General features: G+C 44.7%; 1 protein-coding gene across 2 annotated transcripts in view; it reads left to right on the top strand.

The window, feature by feature from the left end:
• Basp1 (brain abundant membrane attached signal protein 1) overlaps window positions 1-16188 on the top strand; it is a 52463-nt gene extending 36275 nt beyond the window's left edge. For both annotated transcript variants that reach the window (XM_076551714.1, XM_076551715.1), the window contains exon 2: window positions 14531-16188. In XM_076551714.1, coding sequence (XP_076407829.1) covers window positions 14540-15235 — 696 coding nt within the window. In that variant the 5' untranslated portion in view covers window positions 14531-14539 and the 3' untranslated portion in view covers window positions 15236-16188. The remainder of the gene's footprint in view (window positions 1-14530) is intronic.
• The last annotated feature ends 2870 nt before the right edge of the window (window positions 16189-19058 follow it).

The following is a 19058-nucleotide window of genomic DNA, read 5'->3' on the forward strand; positions in this document are numbered from 1 at the left end:
TTCCTATGTACAATGAGTTTATAGTATTTATCAAGCTCCCATTGAGCAGTAACTACCATAAAACAAACACAAAACAAAACCTTTGTTCTACATACATCAGATGTATTTGAGTAAATATTGAAAAGCTTTAGGTCATTACTCAGGTCTATTTGACTGCTAAAAATTTCAACACAATATAACAGAATATAGAAGGATTAAACAATCAAATGATGAATGACTAAAGATGAATAGTTTATCTAGACCCAAACCGGGTTTTGTAGTAATGGAGACTAAGGGGTTCACATGAACCGAGGCCCTTTTGGTAGTGGTGGAAAATGTGCACTTGAATTCTTGCTTAGTGCCTCCGAGTCTGAGAAGCCCATGAAACCAGGGGTGTGCCATGAGTCTGTCTACTGCTACATGGCACACTGTGCCACAAGACCTCCCCATGTCTAATGGTCGCTAGGCCAGTTGTGTCGTCTTTCAGCTGGTGACATGCCTGCTCCTTTGCTCCCAGGAATTAACACATTCCGTGTTGAATATGAAAGAGCCAAGAGGATAACTAACTAGCCAAATGAGAAGCTAAAACTCTGAAAGCTTGTGGTCCAACATTACGATCCAGAGATCCTGTGAAGTGCTTGGCCTGGAATAGTTCGTATTTCCCCATCCACCTAGAAAAGAATGGGATTGAGTAAGGGGACAACCATCAGAGTTGGGTTTACTTCTCTTTCCCTTCCCCTTCGGAATCACAATAGTCTCTCTTCATTAAGCTGAGTTTAGGCATACATCTCTGAGTCTTCTAGAACCTTCTTGCATGAATAGTTTTTTATGTTTCCACTTCAGTTTGTTTGTTCTTTGTCTAATCCCATATATATTTCCATTCCATCCAAATCACTATTGCAAAAGAGAGGTCAGCCTTGCTGATACTCTGGAATCACTTTGCTCAAACTCTTGGTGTTGACTGAGGTGAAGTCCTCTCATGCTGCTCAGATATTATCTGGGCCTTCCTCAGGAGTCAAGCATCTTCCCCCAGTAGCAAGGTCATGGAGGGGGCAGTAGTCCACAGCTCCCTGACCTGGTCAAATTGCATCATCTGTTCTTGTCTTTCTTAAGTAGTATGACTTCACAGAGATACTTCCTAAAACTCTCTCCTAGATACTTAAGATATTTTTTTTTAACTGTTCCCAGAGTTAGCTCTTCTGTGTTCTGCCATGAGACTCTACACATTCTTCCCATGAGGCAACCTGTGCCTTTCTACCCCACAGTTCTCCACTCCTGGGAAGAGCATCCTTGCCTGCTTCATGAATGTCAAAGGGGTTTCAGAAAATCTTAAATGTACACTTCCTGTTTGTTCCCAGGGACACTGACACTTTGCCTTTTCTCATGGTTTTCCAGTTGAAAGCTTGTTTATCCTTCAAGGCTACTGCCCTGTGCTTAAGGAACAGCAGCACTGTCCTTCCAGGCTGCTTTCCCTCTGGTGAAGGAGGCACAGTGAGCTGGATGAGCTCCACAAACCGTTGGTTGTTTACTGGCCGAGGGCGAGTTGTTTACCACCCATAATCCTCAATTTCCTCACGGTAAGGTGGGACATAGGACAGTTACTATATTGACGTATACAAAGATCAACCTTTAAAATCATCTTAGGGAGAATAAATCGTGTATATGTAAGTAATTTTGATATTCCCACTTAATCCGGAAGCTTTCCATGCTCCTCTGTCCTCAGCTGTCATCTCTTGTTTTTCACTCGCGTGGTATTTATATGCTTTGTCTCTGAGTGTGCTTCTGTAGGACTGGCCTGGGGTGGCTGAGGTCTAACAGGGAGCTCACTTATGATCCGTTGTTCTTTGTGCTCAAAAGCCTTTCTCTACTCTTATACATTTTTGAGCTTTTGTAGAAAAAATTCATGGCCATCTATTTGAAGAAATTGAGTTATAGAAGCATGAGTGTATGCGTCTGCACATGGGTGGACATTTTTTTCTGTCTGCCTGGCCTGCCTTTCCTCCCCCCCCTTCTCTCCAATAATGCCTCCCAGTATATTTTCATAACACCGAGAACAATAACTTGTCTTCAGAATGCTTTCTCTGAGTCTTTACTCATGATATTTCAAAGGTTTTCCTTGGGAACTTAGGCTGGGTTGACAACTCTTGATATAGTTCTCTTTCCCTGGAGAACATTGCCATCCCTGAACGGTAGTGACGTTAGAATTGCTGAACAGAAGCTTTGACTGAAGCAGACAGTGGCCCACGGTGAGGCTAATAATGGAGATTCTCACCAGGCACTGGAGAGACTCGACAGCAAACCGTTGTGATGGAACACATACTGGTAAGAATACCCCAAAACACACAGGCTACACTCTCTCCACCTCGTCTCTCCCTTTTAGAATAAAAGTTTTGACCATTTAAAATAAAGGAACCAATCATCTGTAAAAATAGAAATCAGTGGGCCTGACAGACTATTTTAGACACTTTCTTCTATTTATACTTACTAAAAACACTCTTTGCTTCTTCATTCTCCGTTAATTCTTTCCTTAAGGTAAGGAAAGACTCCCTCCCAATGTACTTCAGCTAGTACACACACACACACACACACACACACACACACACACACACACACCGAGTGCAATGATGGTGTGGTTGGTAGTGTGGTATGATAGTGTGCTGGTGGTGGTGGTGTGGTGTGATAGGTGTGGTGGTGGTAGTGCTGGTGGTGGTGATGGTAATGTGATAGTGTGGTGATGTGGTAGTGGTGTGATGGTGGTGGTAGTGGTGGTGGTGTGATAGTGTGGTGATGGTATGGTGATGTGGTGGTGAGGTAGTGGTGGTGTGATGGTGTGGATAATGTGGTGGTGGTGGTAGTGGTGGTGGTGGTGGTGGTGGTGGTGGTGGTAAGGTGATAGTGTGATGATGTGGTGGTGGTAAGGTGATGGTGTGGTGATGTGGTGGTGGTAGTGGTGGTGTGATGGTGTGGTGGTGGTTTGTGGTGTTTGTAAGAGAGAAATTTCTGCTGTGTAGCCTAGATTGTCCTTGAACTTTCAATCCCCCTGCCTCAGCTGCTCCAGTGTTGGAATTATAGGAATGCATATACCACCACACCCAGTTATAGCTAGATTTGATAAATAGCTTAGATGCTTCCATCCTGAGTAATTACAAGTCCAACTTGACTAGTGATAAATATGTCAGCAGATGTCATTCATGAGCCAATTGTAACTTTATATTACTTTCAAAAAAGTCAGTAGTTGGGTTTCCTGGTATCTAAAACTGCTTTACTTTGCAGCTCTTTGTTAAGGGAGTGATAATTGCTTGTTCAAGTACTGTAGCCATGTAACAAACTTTGCCAAGAATGGAGGATTGGGGCCTAGCATCCTTCCATGTCATACATATTTTCTTCTGATTATAACATAGAAACACAATCAGAAGATTATGTTTTCTGTGTCCTGGATGATGAACTTGAAATCTACTCAGAGATAACACTCTAGTCTCTGAACAGGCTGTTGTATATTCACGTTGGGTTTTACTGCATGTATGGAGTTGTCTGCATGATAATGCTTGCTATCATACTTCAGAACTCTATTCTGCTGATTCTAGATGGAATGGCCAATTAATCCAAATTTGCATTTTCAAAATAGGAATTTTGCAGTGTTTGGCAGATTTTTATGTAAGAAATGCTTAGATGTTGTTAGTGTAAAGAAAGAAGACACAAGAAGAGATAGCCTGCGAAGAAGTCGATATCCTAGCTTTTAGATCACAAAGAGGAGTTCGATGCCATTTTCCTGTCTTCTCGCTATTTCTGTGTGCTGGTTAACGCATGCCAGTGAGTTTTATTAAGTTGTGTTTACAAAGCTGTGTTCATTGATGGAGTTGTGTTGATATAGAACTTGCTAGTGAGAAATGGAATTGGGCATATCATAGAGAATGTTGTTAATGCCCTGGATTTGTGTCTTCATGCAACTGTGCACTTTCTGAAGAGGGCCAGGGCTCTGAGTGGGGATTCTCTCCTTCACTCACTCAAAGAACTGGGTAGATTGAGTCATAGTGATAGGACAAGGAAGCTCTGCTAAAGTGGAAAAGTAGTGATTGCAAATCATGTTCATCTGCATGTCATGCATCTGAGATACATGCATCACAAACCATGCATCCAAACTTCAGAACACAGACTGGGAAAAGCACCCACATGCAAGTGCCTTAGTTTTACATGCTGCCAAGTTGAGGGCCACTGGGGTGACCCAAGTCGGTACAAGGGCCTTTGTGGATTCTTGATCACACATTATTATTCAGACCAACCTCAAAGAGCTGAAGACTTGCTGAAGATTAATACAACTCTTGTTTCTTCTATTCACTGCTTGATTGCTTTCGGAGCTGTCCTATTCTCCCTCATCTACACCCAGGCACACCACTGAATGTGTCTAATTCAAAGGACAGAGAAATGGCATGGTAACAAGAGCTCCACAAAAGCCACATTTTATCAGGAAACCATGTGAACAGCTTCCACGGTGGCCTACATGTGGATCAGATACTACCCTAGTACATGGGGCTATGACTTCTCAATTTTTATATGACTGTAGTTCTTTAGTTTTTAAAGCCACAACATTCTGATATTTTAAAAAGCGTGGTGTGTGTGTGTGTGTGTGTGTGTGTGTGTGTGTGTGTGTGTGTATGCTTGCACACATGAGTATGCATGCCCCTTTGCATACAAAGAGGCCAGAGGAAGATATGACTACTCTGTCCTCTTCATCTTATTCTCTGGAGACACAGCGGCCATTGGAATTTGGCTTGCAGCCAGCAATTCCCAGAACTCCTGCAGTGTCTCACCCTGGTCTGGTGGGCTGGGGTTATTGTCACAAGGATAACCATTCTCTGCTTTATAGGTGGGCTCTGGGGATACGAACTTAGGTTCTCCTGCTTTTTCAGCCACGGCACTTACCTGCTGACCGATGCAAAGCCCTACTCCAATTCTTTTTTTTTTTTTTAATTTTTATTAAGAATTTTTAAAATTCATTTTACATACCAATCACAGATTCCTCCTCTTCCCTCCTCCCACCCCTCCAGCCTCCCACCCCCCAACCGACCCCCTATTCCCTCCTACAGGAAGGTAAGGCCTCACGTGACTCCCTACTGCAATTCTTTTGACTAAAACCGATAGAATGTACAGGTAGTGGGGCTGAGCATGCATTTTAGCTGGTTATTACTGGCAGGGGTTGAGCAACCTCATCACGGCCAGACGTAGTCTTCTGAAAAGGATGCAGTCACTGCTCTTTACCCCCTGAAACTGAGTCCGAGAGTGTTTCCATTCACCAAAGCAGTTCGTCAGTGGCCAAGGCCCTGGTGGATCTCCTGATTCGTAATACCATTGCTTTTACTTTTGTTAAAAACGGAGCTAAGGCTTCAGACCTCTGCCGCTGCATGCTTTGCTCCATGTTCCTCTGGAGGCATCCTTAGGATAAATATGTGACTCCAGTTCCTGTGAGGTAAAAGCACGAGAGAGGATTGGGCGTGGAGCAGAAGATCTTCCAAAGACAGCACCTGGAGAGGTAGAGACTTGGTGTCTCTCAAAGTGAGCAGCTCTGTCCCACTCTGCTCTCTTGATGGCATTCTCACAGGTTGATTTCCACGCGAGAACCAAGGATCTGTGCTTCAGGTGACCGTGACTTTGCCTTGCTCTTCTCAAAGCAGGGTCCCATGGCTTTAAAAGCCACAGCTGGTCTTCAAGATCCTCGGCTTATATTCCAAACAAAATCTTACAAAATGCTGTTCTTTAAAAATTTAATTTTCTTTGTCTTTGACATGGTCTTCTTTATCCCAGGCAGGCCACAAATGTGCCTCTACGCCCTGAGTGCTGGAATTGTAGGTATGGACCAATACACACAGGGCCTCATGCAAGATTAAGGGCCTCCTGTAGAGATTAAACAATCTCTACCACCTGAGTGAGCTGCATTCTCAGCCCTAAAATGTTGCCCTTCTATGACTCTGTCAAAATGGTAATGCGTCCTCGTTTTATTTTATATAGCTTTTCTATTTTAGTAAATATAGAAATAACTTACCCTTTCAGTTGGAGAAAAAAAAATCAATGGATAAGAATTTCTTGGATAATTTCCTTACTCCTGAGTCTATTAGAGAGGCCATGGGTATTTAGAAATGAATTGAGTATTTTTCCCTTAGAAAATAATTCCCCGGGTTTCTGAGCTCAATTAAAATCAAAACAGAAAATGTTTTCTTCCAAGGTGAGAGGTATTAACTGGAGAGAATACTGTTTGTGTGTCAAGCCCTTGGGCCGGTGGGAGGAAGGAAAGGGAACAGTCTTGGCAAAATTCGGGCCTTTATTTGTGCTGTAATATCTTAACATTTATTTCTTTGAAGGGATTTTTTTTTTATGTTCTCTTCATAAAATTCAGTATGCTATCATTCCCCCCCCCCCCCCCCCCCCGCCGAAGATCAACCTGGTTATATGAGATCATCCCCGCCCCCCCCCCCCCTGCCCTTTTTTTTATATTTCATGCTCCTGGGACAGAGGAGCCTGTGGTTAGGAACGGAAGAGCCATCAGATGCATTGAGGAAGCTCCGATGCTGAGATGGTTCTGCTCACCTCTAGCAAGCGCGTGAGAGGAAGTTTCGTAGTTCATACAATATGCGTCTATATGTGGCTCCGCTTTCAGAGTGAATGTCCTGCGAAAGAGCAGGGCTTCGCTTTGGGAACACGAGGGCTCTGTGTGCATGGGTCACGCTTCCGGAGGCTCTGCGGACAATGTCTTCTCTGTGGACTGTTCTGGAAGATGCGCTGGAGGAAGCGGCGGTAGAATGGTAGTTCCTACATTCCCAAGAGTTGACTTGTGTTTCACAAGTGTATCTTATATGCAGGAAACAGATTTCTTAGTTCCTCTTAAATCATTGAAAACTGAACTTACATATTTAAATTGTTCTCATGGGATGTAGAGTGGGTAAAGGAAATTGTTTTAATCTCGCTCTCTAGGTTCTACCTCTGCTTATTTACCTCGGCTTAACATTTTGACACAACCTTAAGCTGAACGGCGTGTTAACTTGGTGGTGGTGGGGGGTTGTGGTAGCCATCCTTCTGCTTAAGCTGGTTTTGAAAGGACATGTTTGGCACGGCACAGACGGGATCCATGCTTCGGCACATCCCTTCCCCTGGCAGAGGGTGAGTCGTGCTGAGCAGGACCGTGGATGGTGGGAGGTGACACACTAAAAGTAGAGAAAGGGGGAACATGTCTTTTATAAATGACGACGACGACGACGACGACGACGACACTGTTGATAGCTCCATGCCACGGGAGCTAACGAATCCTGAGCTTTCTGAGAGCTATGACTCCGTCTGCGATGTGTTCAGCGGGAACTCCCATTCTGACTCGCCTACAAGCCGACACACGATTAAAATATCTCCTCGATGTCATCGAGATCCCTAAAAAGTCCTGTTCTTTGGCAAATATTTGGTAAAGATTGTCCTTCGTAAAGATTATGTCTCATTAAGCTTTATTCTTTTAGCTTTTTTGATAGTCTAAAATGACTATTTTCTTACTCTAGTTTTTAACAAGTGTCATAAATATTGACACAGTGTCAGAGACATTTCATCGCAGTGGATGTCAGTTCAATTTTTTTTTTTTTTGTTTTTTTTTTTGTTTTTTTTTTTTTGTTTTTGTTTTTTCGAGACAGGGTTTCTCTGTGTAGCTTTGCGCCTTTCCTGGAACTCACTTGGTAGCCCAGGCTGGCCTCGAACTCACAAAGATCCGCCTGCCTCTGCCTCCCGAGTGCTGGGATTAAAGGCGTGCGCCACCACCGCCCGGCCATCAGTTCAATTTTTGAGGAACAAAATGGCCTTAGATTTATGATCACAGGCATGTAGGACTTTATAATGTCATACTTTTCTCCTAAAGAGCATTTAATATACTGCTGTAAACATTCATACTCCCTCCCACCCCATGCCAAAATTGAATAAACTTTCAATATCGTCACTTTACTGGTCAGGGAATTTGAGACCCGGAGGGAAGACGCCCTACCCAGATTCATGCAAGTTTTCACCAAGTAAGTCTTGTCACTTTAAGCAAACTTCATACTGAATGTCACAAGCCTTAAAGAAAAAAATTTATAGTTTATTATTTTTTTCGCCTAAAAGTTGTTTTGTGATTGACTGTTCCAACTTAATCTTTCAAGATGGAAAAATAAATTTTAATTTAATTGGCTGCACTGATAGACAGGCTTATTTTCAAGATAAAAAAAAATGTGAGCTCAGGAATGTTCAGGATGAGCTGATTTTTTCCAGCCCCCAAATCATACTGTAGTTGTTGAGAATGAGGGTGTTTTTGTCGACTTCTGTGATAATTGCACAGAGCTGACTGGGGCCTGCTGTGTCCTGGGGATTGTACACAAAACAAGCACAACTTATGCAATGTGAACAGCTAAGGGGTACGTATTCCTGTTCTCTGACAGGCTTCCTGGAGAGGAAGCAATAAACACTTACAAAAGCATTTCAGACCATCTCTGTAAGAGTGCCTTGATTGTAAGTTCCAAATTACTTGTCACTTTTAGTCTCCCAGAGTTTCAAATAAACATAAAAGATAAATATTTATGCACATATTCAAATTTTGTGTAGCTGTAAAATTTCCAAATGTAAACTCTCAGGATCAAGAACCAATTTATCATTAAGGTTTGCTGTAGTGCCAATAAAAAAAATCACATTTCTCTTCCCTATGAAATTGAAATTAGTAGTAAATAATTTTTCCCCTCCAAGATATCCCTGTCAATGCCTGAAATCCTAATACTTGGTTTAGAGGAAGAACTGAAGCATAGTTTTTAAAGGATATTTATTACTTTTTTCCATTACTTTTTAGGGCAAAATAAATCACCATACCTGATCTTTCTGGCTAGAAAGCTGTTCCTTTATGTGGTTCCTTGGGTGTAAAGTTAAAGAAACATGGCTGTAGATGTGTCATGAAAGGAGCTGGGGAGGTCATTGAGTCAGCTACTAGGACCTGAGCTCCATCTCTTTAAAAAGCCAGGCATGGTGGCATGTGTTTGTAATTCCTGCACCGGGGAGCTAGGAGAATCCTGGGCCTCCATTTGCCAGTCTAGGCAAATTGGCAAGTTCCAGGCCTGTGAGTGACTATTTCAAGGAAACAGAAGTGACCATGCCTGAGCAATAATTGTTGGCTGTTGACTAGTTACTTTTCTCTTGCTGTGATAACACACTATGGCCAATTTAGCTTATGAAATTTAATTTGGGGCTTGTGGTTCCAGAGTGTTAGGGTTTGTCATGGCAGCAGGCAGGCAGGCAGCAGGCAGGAAGGCAGACAGGCAGCAGGCAGGCAGGAAGGCAGGAAGGCAGGCAGACAGGAAGGCAGGCAGGCAGACAGGCAGAAAGGCAGCAGGCAGGTAAGCAGGCAGGCAGACAGGCAGACAGACAGGCAGGCAGGCAGGCAGACAGGCAGAAAGGCAGCAGGCAGGTAAGCAGGAAGGCAAGAAGGCAGGCAGACATGCAGGCAGACAGGCAGACAGACAGAGAGGCAGGCAGGTAGGCATGTAGGCAGGCAGGAAGGCAGGCAGGTAAGCAGGCAGGCAGGCAGGCAGGCAGGCAGCAGGCAGGCAGGCATGTAGGGAGACAGGCAGGCAGACAGCAGGCAGCAGGCAGGCAGGCAGACAGACATGCAGGCAGACAGGCAGGCAGGCAGGGCACTGGAGCAGTAGCTGGGAGTTTGCATCTTGATTCACAAGCAGGAAGCAGAGAAAGAGAACTAACTGGGAATGGCTGGCCTTTTGAAACCTCAGAGTTGGCCCCCAATGACACACCTCCTCCAACAAGCCCACGCCTCCCAATCCTTCCCAAACAGTTCCCCCAACTGGGGACTAAGCATTCAAACATGGGAGCCCATGGTGGCCATTCTCATTCAAAACATCACAGTTGTGATCTGCAACCACCACGGACTCCCTGCCTCTCTCTTTTTTCTTGCTCCTCACTCCAGGTCACTTGCTAATGCTGCTAGCTGATGGAGTGTCACTTTCTCTTTTTGCAACAGAAAGCAGATCTTTCAAACATTTCTTCTGGAGTACTGGTTTGTATCCAAATGTGATGAATTAGATAGAGGCCCAGTTTCTAAAGAGAGGAAAAATAGAATTAGGAGTTAGTCATGGGAGATTTAGAATATAGCATATGTTAGTGCTTTTAAACATACTGAAGCACTACTTCATTTTTTGATATTCAAGAATTCATGTGTAGAAAATCACACATTTCCCATGTTACTTCCTCTCATAAACATCTTACCTTTGACTTGTAAGTGAAAATAAAATAGAGACTTTTTTCTTTATCCTTTATATATAAATTTGAAGCAATTGATGGCTTTTAACAAAAGAATGTGGATTCTTTTCCATCCCAGTGTGAAACATGGAATTTCTTGTTTCCTTGAAATAACTGATGGAAAGGTGTTGAGAACACAGTAGAAAGTGAAATGATCCTTTGTTTGTGACCACTCAGAACTAGTTCATATTCAGAGGAATGGATTTACAATGCAAATATAATTGTTTTTTTTTCTTCTTCTTCAGAACAAGACCTTGCCATGTAACCCAGCCTTGCAGGTGCTGGGATTACAGACCTACTATGCTCAGCTTCTAACTTACAGTTTTACAAGTCTTTGTCTAAGACAGATTTCTCAGTATAATGGATTATTGTTGTGTTTAGAATGACTTGTAACATCATGAAGACTATATATGTCTAAAGTACTCTGAGTGGAGAGGTAGACGGATGCTGATGTCAGCCATTCTGCTGGGCAAACTTCTCCTGCACATCTGTCTGTAAGGACAGCAGGAGTTTGCTTGGAGCATATGCATCAAACATCTTTCGGATGTCTGCTTTTTAAACAGTGTTTTTTTTTTTTTTTGGTTTTTCGAGACAGGGTTTCTCTGTGTAGCTTTGCGCCTTTCCTGGGACTCACTTGGTTGCCCAGGCTGGCCTCGAACTCACAGAGATCCGCCTGGCTCTGCCTCCCGAGTGCTGGGATTAAAGGCGTGCGCCACCACCGCCCGGCACACTTAAACAGTGTTTTAATCACAGCGTTTCTAATGGCTGGTTCTAAAACTTGCCTATGGAGAACCTAATTTTTGCGATTCTGCTCATGTTTGTAAGTGCAGAATTCTCTGGAATTGTAAAATGATGCATTGGGGAGGGGAACCAAGATCTCGGCAGGCCTGTGAAAAGTCAGACACTGTACTGTTACCTCACTTTAAATGCCCACGAAATTGACATTTATTATTTTACAGGAAATGGAGAGACAACAGGGTTCCTTGCTTGCTCAGAGAATTCAAGGCAGGTGTACTTTGGAGGCGGGGCTCATGGCTCAACCATGGCCTAATGTCCAAACATCACTGTTCATCATAGCGAACCCGGCCCTCTTTCTCCCTCTGCTATTTGATGCTAGTTATGGTTTTTTTTTTTTTTTTAAATGTGTATTTCAAACTGTGATTCTGTCATTTTGGCTCTTGTGGCAGAGAGCGTTCTTGCCCTTTTACAAGAAAATGTCGAAGGTGCTTCGCGTGGAGGTGTCATAGGCGAGACGGGCCTCTCGGGTTTGCCCTCACATGAACACACCCGTCTCCAGTCATTCGTGCATTCGGCATCTGCCCATGCTTTTCCACAGTGCCTGCCACTTGTTGCTAGTGGACATCCTAACTGTGAGGAAATGCTAAGGCAAGCTTGGTGCTCTCGATGCCATTTTGGATTAGGCTTAAGGAACTTCCAAGACATTACTCATTGACTCAAGATACCTATTTCTCCCCCACCATGCCACCTTTCTCATGTAGGCATGTGTGTGGTGTATGTGCAAATGTGTGTGTGCAAATGTTTGCTTGTCTGTGTCAAGGCCCAAGATGGATGTCCAGAGTCTCTCCGGATAGTCTTACTCTCTACTCATCAAGACAGGTTCTCTCAATGGCACCCATAGCTAGTTGTTAAGGCCAGGCTAGTTATTTTGCTCAAGGCATCCCTGGTCTCTACCTTCCTAGTGCTAGAATTACAGGTATTTAGTGGGTTGTGGGTCCAAACTCCAATCCCTACAAGCAGCAAGCACCTTTAAGCTGTCAAGTCATCTCTCCAGCCTTGTGGCTATTTTTACTTTTCTAAAACTCAAGTGTTCTGACTTTCTAGTCTAAATTATTTCTCTCAAAAAAAGAAGTCTTAAGAAGGAGAGGACTCATTCGACTCCAGGCCCATGCTCCTTGCTTGCTCTTATGTCTTAGGGACCTAATAGAAGAGCTTTGCTGGCAAGTAGGGGGAGGAGAGGTTTAGGCTAGACAGTGCCTGGGAAGTTTCTTCTGTATCCTGTGTCCTCTCAACCTGTTGAGCTCTGGGCCATTCTGGGAGGTCTTGCCTCAGAATCCCGAAAGGTAACATTCCTGGGTGTAGGGCTCCGCTTCTTAGTGGGCAGAGTTCCCCCATCACCTGCCAGGTGGTGCTTCTCGCTCCAACACATTCTTTTTGGCTTTGACCTTTGTTTTATCGCACAGCCTCATGAACTCAGCTAGTTAGAATTCCCTTTTCAGTAAAAGGCAGACGCTAATGGCACACCATTGCATCTCTTGATGCTCTTGAGGTGGTTAAAGATGTAGATAAATTGTTTAGGGTTAGGACTGTTCCTGACACCTTAGATTTTAATTTGTAACTGTAATTTACCCCTCTGCATGCTGGGGAGGTGTTCGCTCATATTCTTGTGGGAAATAACCAGACAACTGCTTTCCCGGGACTCTCCTGCATTTCCGAAGCCTCCCCCTGGGCTCTGCTGTATTTCACACAGGTGAATCAGCTGCAAGCCCAGGGTGTTTGCGTTTAAAAAATCGACATTATTGAGACACATTCTCTTACAGCTTGATTGTGTGTTTGTTCAATTTCTACCAAGAAAAGAGTCACAGCTGGGCTTAAGACAAAGAATAGAATGTGGCTTTCATTGTGTTTCAGAAAACCAATTTTAGTATCCTAGATTTTAGGTTTGTAAACCAACAGGACTTTAAACCTCTGGGGATTGCTATATAGAATTTCATACTGTGGGTGTCAGAACCCAGAGCTCCATTCTTTGTTCACAGTGAGACTACATTTACTCTGCTTCACAGGCTGTAATTCCTAGGTCGGTGTATGACTTTCTGTTATACACTTGGGAGAAGAATCTAAAGGTAGACTGTCAGGTTTCCTGTTTCCTAATTCAACCAAATGCACCAAAATGTAACTTGGAGTATAGGATAGGAGCTAAAGTCATGTGTAATATCAACAACTGGTAACGCATCTAAGAATTTGATGAAGGTGTTATAAATTACAATTTAACTTATTACTCAAGTTTATATTTTCATTTATTGCTTAGTGGTAAAATATTTTTAATTGTGGTTTCACCATGTATTTGCTCCAACAGAAAGTTAAGTAGAATGGGACCAATTGCTTGAAGTGGGTTAGGACTCCAAGCCGTTCCTTCCCCTTTTAAGAAGCAGAGCGGCAATTCTTGGATGACATGATAAAGACCTTTCCTGAAAATAGGAAGAACAATTTAGTCATCCTTGTGTTTTTTTCTTTTTCCCTGTCTCCTCCAACTCTTGAAGTCAGCCCAGACAGGAAATTAGCATAGAATGGTGAGACACATTTTGACTGAAGAATAGTACTCTAACACCCAACTTTCAAAAAAAAAAATCGTGGGTTATTTCACTATCATGAATGGTGATCACAAGAGGTGTAGTGAAGAAAAAGCGCATTCTTTGCTTTGAATGGATGATAGTAAGGGGTGGAAGAGAACTGGGTGAGGAGAGCTCAGGGTCCTGCCCCAGCAGCACCAGGTGAGCTCACCAAGAGTTTCTGCTGTGTCCTGTGGCCCTGCACCATGCCTCTCCTCTGACCTACTCGTCTTGCGGAGACCAACAGGGCAGTGGAATGTTAGCGTTGAAAAGTTTTTGCCATCTTTCATGAACGAAAAACAAAATTTCTCAAGAAAGCAACATCTCAGTGATTTCTCACAGGCATAGGTTGCTCTAAAAACATGCTTCCGGAAGCAATAGGTGTCGACAGATTTCTGATGTGTGCTGTGCAGATTCTTCAGAAGTTATTTGTAAATGATGAGGTTGTTGTTACATTGTTTTTTTTTTTTTTTTTTTTTTTAAACCAACTATACTGTAGTTGTAAAATGGCTGTCCCTGCCATTTTGTGCTGCCGTGTTCAATCCTGGATGTTTAAGACAGATATTAGGAGACAGATAAGAAACCAACACCATGCCACCCCACCTGTCCTCCGTTTTGGCAGCTGGGGCCCACTCAATCGATTCTTTGATCCCCTTAAGAGTCCCTCCACTGGCTGGCCTGCGGGCTGCATGGCTGAGGCTTTCCTTTCTTTGTTCTTTGTTTTCGACGTGTTACTTCTAAGGGAGGCAGAATGCCTGTGACATCCAGGCTGCTGGGTCCCCCACCCCTGTGCAATTGATTGCCTGAAGTCCTTGACCCCTCACTCGGCGCGGGGGGGGGGGGGCGCTCCTGCACGGTCGCCTGCCTGGCTGTAACGCCCCAATGTCCCTCCTTGTGTTTCCCTGCAGAACTCCAAGATGGGAGGCAAGCTGAGCAAGAAGAAGAAGGGCTACAATGTGAACGACGAGAAAGCCAAGGACAAGGACAAGAAGGCTGAAGGCGCGGGCACCGAGGAGGAGGGGACCCCGAAGGAGAGCGAGCCCCAGGCGGCCGCCGACGCCGCCGAGGTCAAGGAGAGCGCGGAGGAGAAGCCCAAGGACGCGGCCGCGGACGGCGAGGCCAAGGCGGAGGAGAAGGAGGGCGACAAGGCGGCGGCCAAGGAGGAGGCGCCCAAGGCCGAGCCCGAGAAGAGCGAGGGCGCCGCGGAGGAGCAGCCCGAGCCCGCGCCGGCGCCCGAGCAGGAGGCGGCCGCGCCCGGGCCCGCTGCGGGCGGCGAGGTCCCCAAGGCCGGCGGCGACACCACGGGCGCCGAGAGCACGGGCGCGCCGCCCGACGGCGCGGCCAAGGAGGAGGGCGAGGCCAAAAAGACTGAGGCTCCCGCCGCCGCCGGCCCCGAGACGAAAAGCGACGCGGCCCCGGCTTCAGACTCTAAACCTAGCAGCGCCGCCGAGCCCGCGCCCTCGTCCAAGGAGACGCCCGCGGCGGCGTCCGAGGCGCCCAGTTCTGCGGCCAAGGCCCCCGCGCCCGCCGCGCCCCCCGCCACCGCCACCGAGCCGCAGGCCGAGCCTGTGCCAGCCGCCAGCTCCGAGCAAAGCGTGGCCGTCAAAGAGTAACCAACCGGGACAGCCTAGGCAGCAGAAGCGACCGCCACTTGCAAAACGACCTGTCTCACGCTCTCTCTGTCTCTCACTCTGTCCTCTCTCTGTCTCTCTCTCTCTCTTTCTCTCCTATACTAACTTGTTTCAAATTGGAAGTAAGGATATGTATTGCCCAAGGGATTAAAAAGAAAAAGAAAATAAAAAGAAAAAAGAAAAAGAAAAAGAGGATGTGTCCCATCAGGGGAGGGAGGGGGTGGGGAGAATCCAAATAGTATTTTTGTGGGGAAATATCTAATATACCTTCAGTCAACTTGACCAGTCAGTCCTGGATTTTAGAGATCATTGTCTGAAAGTACATCATTTGGACCTGAAACCGCTGTCCCCTGGCGCTCCACCCCTAAAACCCCCTCGGCATCTTTCCTGAGATGCCGTTGGGGAGGGAGGCGTTTGATTCTGCCCACAGGGCCAGTGCCAAGGCAATCAGATCTTTATGAAAGCAGTATTTTCTGTGTTTCCTTTTTAATTTACAGCCTTTCTTATTTTGGTATTTTTTTTTAATGTTGTGGATGAATGCCAACTTCCAGACGGAACCCACTTAGCCTGTCCACATGTATCTCGATGCCAACCCTCCATTCTTCCTCTCCAGATATTTTTGGGAGTAACAAACATTCTCTCATCCTACTTAGCCTACCTAGATTTCTCATGACGAGTTAATGCATGTCCGTGGTTGGGTGCACCTGTAGTTCTGTTTATTGGTCAGTGGAAATGAAAAAAAAAAAAAGTCTGCCTTCATTGCAATTCCAGTTCTCTTCCATCTGTGTGTCACAGACACCAACACACCACCCATTGGAAAATGGAAAATAAAAAAAAAATAAAAAACACATAAAAAAATGTACAATGGATGCATTGAAATTATATGTAATTGTATAAATGGTGCAACAGTAATAAAGTTAAACAATTAAAAAGTAGCACAGACTGACTGTTGGCTTTCGTTTCCCTTCCTTGTCTGTCATGGGTGTTCTTCTTTCCCGGGTGTGATCAAACAAAGGTGTGAAGCAGGATGCTTGACCATTATCTTTAAAAACAAAACAGTGGAGTCAATGTTAGTTCATTCACCCCGTAAGGTGAACAGGAAAACGTTCTATTATTGGTTGACACCCAAAAATAATGTGGATGTCATTATTAATACTTTATTAATAATTGATAATAGTGAATATTTTGAATGTAACATTGACTGACCGTCAAGAGCTGTATCCTGAAGGCTGGCAAGAGCAACATGATCTTAGACAAAGATCCTACGTGTGTACATTGAGAAGCCACGGACCAGCCTCCTTGCCTGCCCCCTCCTTCAGATGACTTGATAGCAGAGCAAGGCGAGGGATCAGGAATGCCATGAAGGTAATAGGGTAAAAGGCAAGAGCGGGCTGCATTCTCTTCTGCTACTTGTGGCTTCCACCTTCTACAGACCTCCCTTGCTTTGGTTTCCAGGGACCATAGACCTTGTCACCTCTATGACAAGAACCCTGTGATAACTGAAATACGTAGAAGTCTGAGCACATGCCGGAGAGCCACACATACCACATGGGCAGATGTGTTAACTTGTCACCCCTGGTGAGTTCACTGATGGAATAGTGGCCACCAGTGTGCCCAGGGTCCCCCTGTGCTGCATGTGGGAAAGAGGCTGGGGAGCGTGGCTTCTGTGCAGACTCGGCAGGCACATCAGTTCTTGAGTGTAAGAAACAAAAAGTGATTGTCTCTTGCATGTCTGAGAGTAACTGGGGTATTTTCCAATCCGATACTGGAGACGGCATTTAAAAGAGAAACCTAGCCACTACAAAGATTTCTCAGCCTTGAATCAGTGAAATGCCCAGGAACATAAATAACAGTGTCACTTGAAGAGTTTCCTGTAGAATTCGTGGAGGCCATGAGATGTGCGTGATGCTGTGGATGTGAACCAGCCTGGCTCCATTCCTGTGGGCGGGCTACATAGAGAGGAAAGGGTTCCTCTCCAGATAGTGTCTGAGTGAGCATCTGGAATTGGTGCCACATCTGGAGAAACAGAAATGGTGAAGCTGGACTAGTCAATGTACTTTTCGAGTTCGGGCCATGCCCATGGTCACGTCTAGCTCCCGGGGTTCTCGTTTTTTTTTTTTTTTTTTTTTTTTTTAAATAATGAAATACATTTGAACTCTTAATGCATGAAAGCACAGTACACATGAGCTATGTAAAAACATTAACCACCAGTCAACTGTTTTAGGTAAGAAAAACAGCAGGGGAGTGTCCAGGGCATTACCAGTTGTCCTAAAATATATAAAATCAGGTGGGGCGCAGGGTTCTGGTGTCAGGGAGGTGACCGATTCAACAAGCTGTAGGAGACGTTTGTAAAACTGCAAACTATCTTTAAGATTAAAAAGAACACTTATTTTTGAAAAATCAATTAAATTTATCAATGACTGCAAAGTAGTTATGAATATTAAATGGCATTCATTTATGGCAATAAAACATGCTTGGTGGAAGTAATATTTGATAGATTTACTTTCTCCTCCTACCATTTTAATTAAAATGTTCACAGGCTTTTGGATGAGAACAATCAGCTTGGGCTCTCAGGGTACTATTTATCATTCTTAGTTTCTGGACGGGGTAAGTGAAATAAGGAGACACACTTCACTTTATGTGTAGGGTTGAAGGATGTGGTACATGATAATTCAAATCTGAGCTGCATCTATTCACTAATTTTCTGTTATTTTGTGTATGACATTTAATTTTATCATTTTTCAAAAATGCTTGAAATTGTTTATTGGTGAAATTATTAAGGCCATTCCACATAGTTAAAAAGGAGGTTTATTTTGTGAGGTAACTTACAGGTGAAGGGATAGGTTACAGGGTCTGAGGAAGGTGTAGCCCTGTCTGGCTGTGTTCTCTGGAGAACTCTGCTCCGTCTACCTTCAGCGTCCTGGGTCCAGGAATCAAGAGAGCTGGCACATCTGGATCTCGGGTCTTCAGGGTCTTCAGGGTCCTCTCTTGGCTCCGCCTTGTAGGCGTGACAGTTGCCGAAGCCTCAATGGGGGTTGGAACTTCCAGATCAAAGCTGGAATGGCTACCCACTGCAGTTGTTTTATCAGCAGAAAGTCTAGAGCATGGGAATGACTGGCTCTTCCAGGAAGGGCACAGTGTTGGGTACTCATATTAAATTGGAACTAACCTAAGTCGTTTCCTCTTTAATCCTAGGAAGTGAAGGCACATCAGTGCATAGGTTGTGTTAAGTCCCAACTGTCTGTGAACTTCAAATGTTTGCTTCATTAACGTGGGCGTCAAAATCTTTTCTAAAGAATGAATGGCTCTAGGTATCACATTCATTGGGTGCTTGTGTGTATCTTGCAGTAGGGTGAGGGGGTAGGGAGGAACAGGAATCAAAATGAATGTTTCCAAGGTTGCTGGGTTTGTTCTTCCTCTCTGGTGGTCGTATCCTATAGCTGATGTCGGGGATAGATGTAGGGCGCCCAAGAGCTGGGCCGTGCCATCCATCCTGGGATGGTCCAATGTGACCTCAAGCCTGGAGGAGGTCACCGTTAGGCAACTTCCAGTCACTAAAGAAGGAAGAACTGGGAAAAAAAAAGCCAGGGGCATCCTTCAGTTTCTCGGAGCCTCTTTTGTTTAGTAGAGACAAGACCCAGGCTGGGTAGACAGTAAGGACCCAGTTATCATCTACCTGACATGATCTAGACATTCTCTGGCTGCCAAAGTTAGGCAAGCTCTTTGGTTCTGGATACCCAGGTACCCAGAGTCTGCTTTCATCGGGCACCCTGGAACTTCAATCTCTGTTGAGTGAAATGCCATA

The sequence above is a fragment of the Peromyscus maniculatus genome, chromosome 15 (genome assembly GCF_049852395.1).
Source record: "Peromyscus maniculatus bairdii isolate BWxNUB_F1_BW_parent chromosome 15, HU_Pman_BW_mat_3.1, whole genome shotgun sequence".
NCBI classification, from domain to species: Eukaryota; Metazoa; Chordata; class Mammalia; order Rodentia; family Cricetidae; genus Peromyscus; species Peromyscus maniculatus.